We start from the raw sequence: 2,121 nt of genomic DNA on the forward strand, positions 1-2,121 counted from the left end.
CCAGGCTCCTGGGGAGTGCAGGACAGGGCTAGAAAGTTATGCTCCCTGCCAAGAAAGTTCACCATCTCTTAGCAACCCCTGATTTCTTCTGCAGCCACCAGAATAATGTTAATAACGTTACCCTTATTAACAGATGTCTGCGATGATAAAGCACCATTTGTCAGGATCATAAGTAGTCAGGACAGTGTCACCTGCCAGGCTGTGTGGTAAAGGGTCAGTTGAGCTTTGAGAATCAGGCATCCACGTAGACTCCCTGGGGTTCCCAGCTGCTGTCTGAGGGGAGAAACCCAGGACAGGGTGCACTGAGAGCCTCTGAAGCCGGGCACAGGTGCACCCTGCTGCCTTGTTGGTGCGGTAGTGTCAGTGAACAGGAGGGGAAGGTGGAAGAACAACCACACTGCAAAATTAAGGGGGAACCTGGTCTTCCTACCTCCTCCTAATTGGCAGTAGTAATCTCAGGCTACCACGAAGGAAGATGCAAGGCTGAGTGTGCTAAAGCCCCCCTTCTAGGTGGTCCAGGGGAGAATTCTGAGCATACATTTGCATTCGATTCAGGAAAGAAGTGAAGGAAATGGCCAGAGACTTTGTCTAGTTATGTACCTTCACTGGTAGAGTTGAACTTGGGACACATACTATGCCTCAAAGACTCTCTGTTCATCACTCTACCTACAAAGTTCAAGATTAGAGTCATGCCCCATTGATAATATTGATTTTCTGACGCCAAAGAAAATGTCTCATTCACTTTGTATCTCACACTCGAAATGCATGGCCAACGGTATGTGAAGGATTGAATGAAATGTTGGGTGAAAGAATGAATTGAGGGAATAAGGAACAAATTCCTCCAAACAAACCTAGTGCCTCCCATGAAGCCATCTTGTCCTGACGTCAAGACGCACTGCCCCTTCTGGCCACCCTCCTTCACGTGGCTGTGTGCTTCTGGCCCAGGCTCCACAGGGCATCCTTCACCTCCTTGTTTCTCAGACTGTAGATGAGGGGGTTGAGCATTGGGATGACCAGAGTGTAGAAGACAGAGACCACCATGCCCTGCTCCATGGACTCCACAGCTCCTGGCTGGGCATACATGACAAAAACTGTCCCATAATAGATGGACACAGCTGTCAAGTGGGAGCCGCAGGTGGAGAAGAGCTTGTGTCTCCCTCCTCCTGATCGCATCTTCAGGATGGTCACTGTGATGTAGCCATAGGAGATGAGGATCATGAGTATCATGCCCACAATTATGACCCCACAAAGGCCAAACATGACCAGCTTATTGATGGTAGTGTCAGCACAGGCAAGCTTGAGTAGAGGCGGCACATCACAGAAGAAGTGGTCAATGTGGTTGGAGCTGCAGAATTGGAGGCTGAATGTGAAGCTGGTCTGAAGAATGGAGTTGACACAGCCCCCACAGTATGTGCCCAACACCAAGCGGGCACACACCGAAGGGCGCATGGAGATGGGGTAGCACAGGGGGCTGCAGATGGCCACTAAGCGGTCGTAGGCCATCACGGCCAAGAGGAATGCCTCAGTGGTGCCCACCATGGAGAAGAAGAAGAACTGAGTGGCACATCCTGCAAAGGTGATGACCTTGGAGGAGGACAGGAAGTTGGCCAGGGCTTTGGGGTAGATGACAGATGAGTAGCACAAGTCCACAAAGGAGAGGTTCTTGAGGAAGAAGTACATTGGGGAGTGCAGATGGGCATCCAGGGTGATGACCACGATCATGGTGAGGTTCCCCAGGACAGCCACCACGTATAGGGCCAGGAAAAGAGCAAACAGCAGGGCCTGGGTCTGAAATCCATCCAGTACAAACTCCTGCAAAGGCATTGCTGAAAGGTTTCCATTTCCATAGGGTGACATTTCCCTGAACTGGGCGACAGGGGCAGAGAGTCAGGAGCAGGAGAGAGACAGTGAGATGGAACAGGTCAAGGTCACATGGTGATCCTCCCGTGGATCACACACACCCTTCCGTGCCTCACTGCCCACGGACCAACACACTAGCCACTGCCCATTCCTCCTTTCAGGTGAGCTCAGACTGACCTGAAATTGTAAACATTTTCACTGACTTGCACCTTCATAATCATGCATGGAGCCCTCCCTCTCTGGGAGACTCTGAGCTATGGT

The 2,121-nt window shown here is 51.2% G+C and overlaps 1 protein-coding gene across 1 annotated transcript; it reads right to left on the minus strand.

The window, feature by feature from the left end:
• Positions 1 to 706: 706 nt before the first annotated feature.
• Positions 707 to 1,857, minus strand: LOC133245389 (olfactory receptor 9S13-like). Its single transcript, XM_061413268.1, has one exon. The coding sequence runs from the start codon at positions 1,855 to 1,857 to the stop codon at positions 919 to 921; it is 939 nt and encodes a 312-aa protein (XP_061269252.1). The 3' UTR covers positions 707 to 918.
• Positions 1,858 to 2,121: the final 264 nt, after the last annotated feature.

This window comes from Bos javanicus, chromosome 3, assembly GCF_032452875.1.
Source record: "Bos javanicus breed banteng chromosome 3, ARS-OSU_banteng_1.0, whole genome shotgun sequence".
NCBI lineage: Eukaryota > Metazoa > Chordata > Mammalia > Artiodactyla > Bovidae > Bos > Bos javanicus.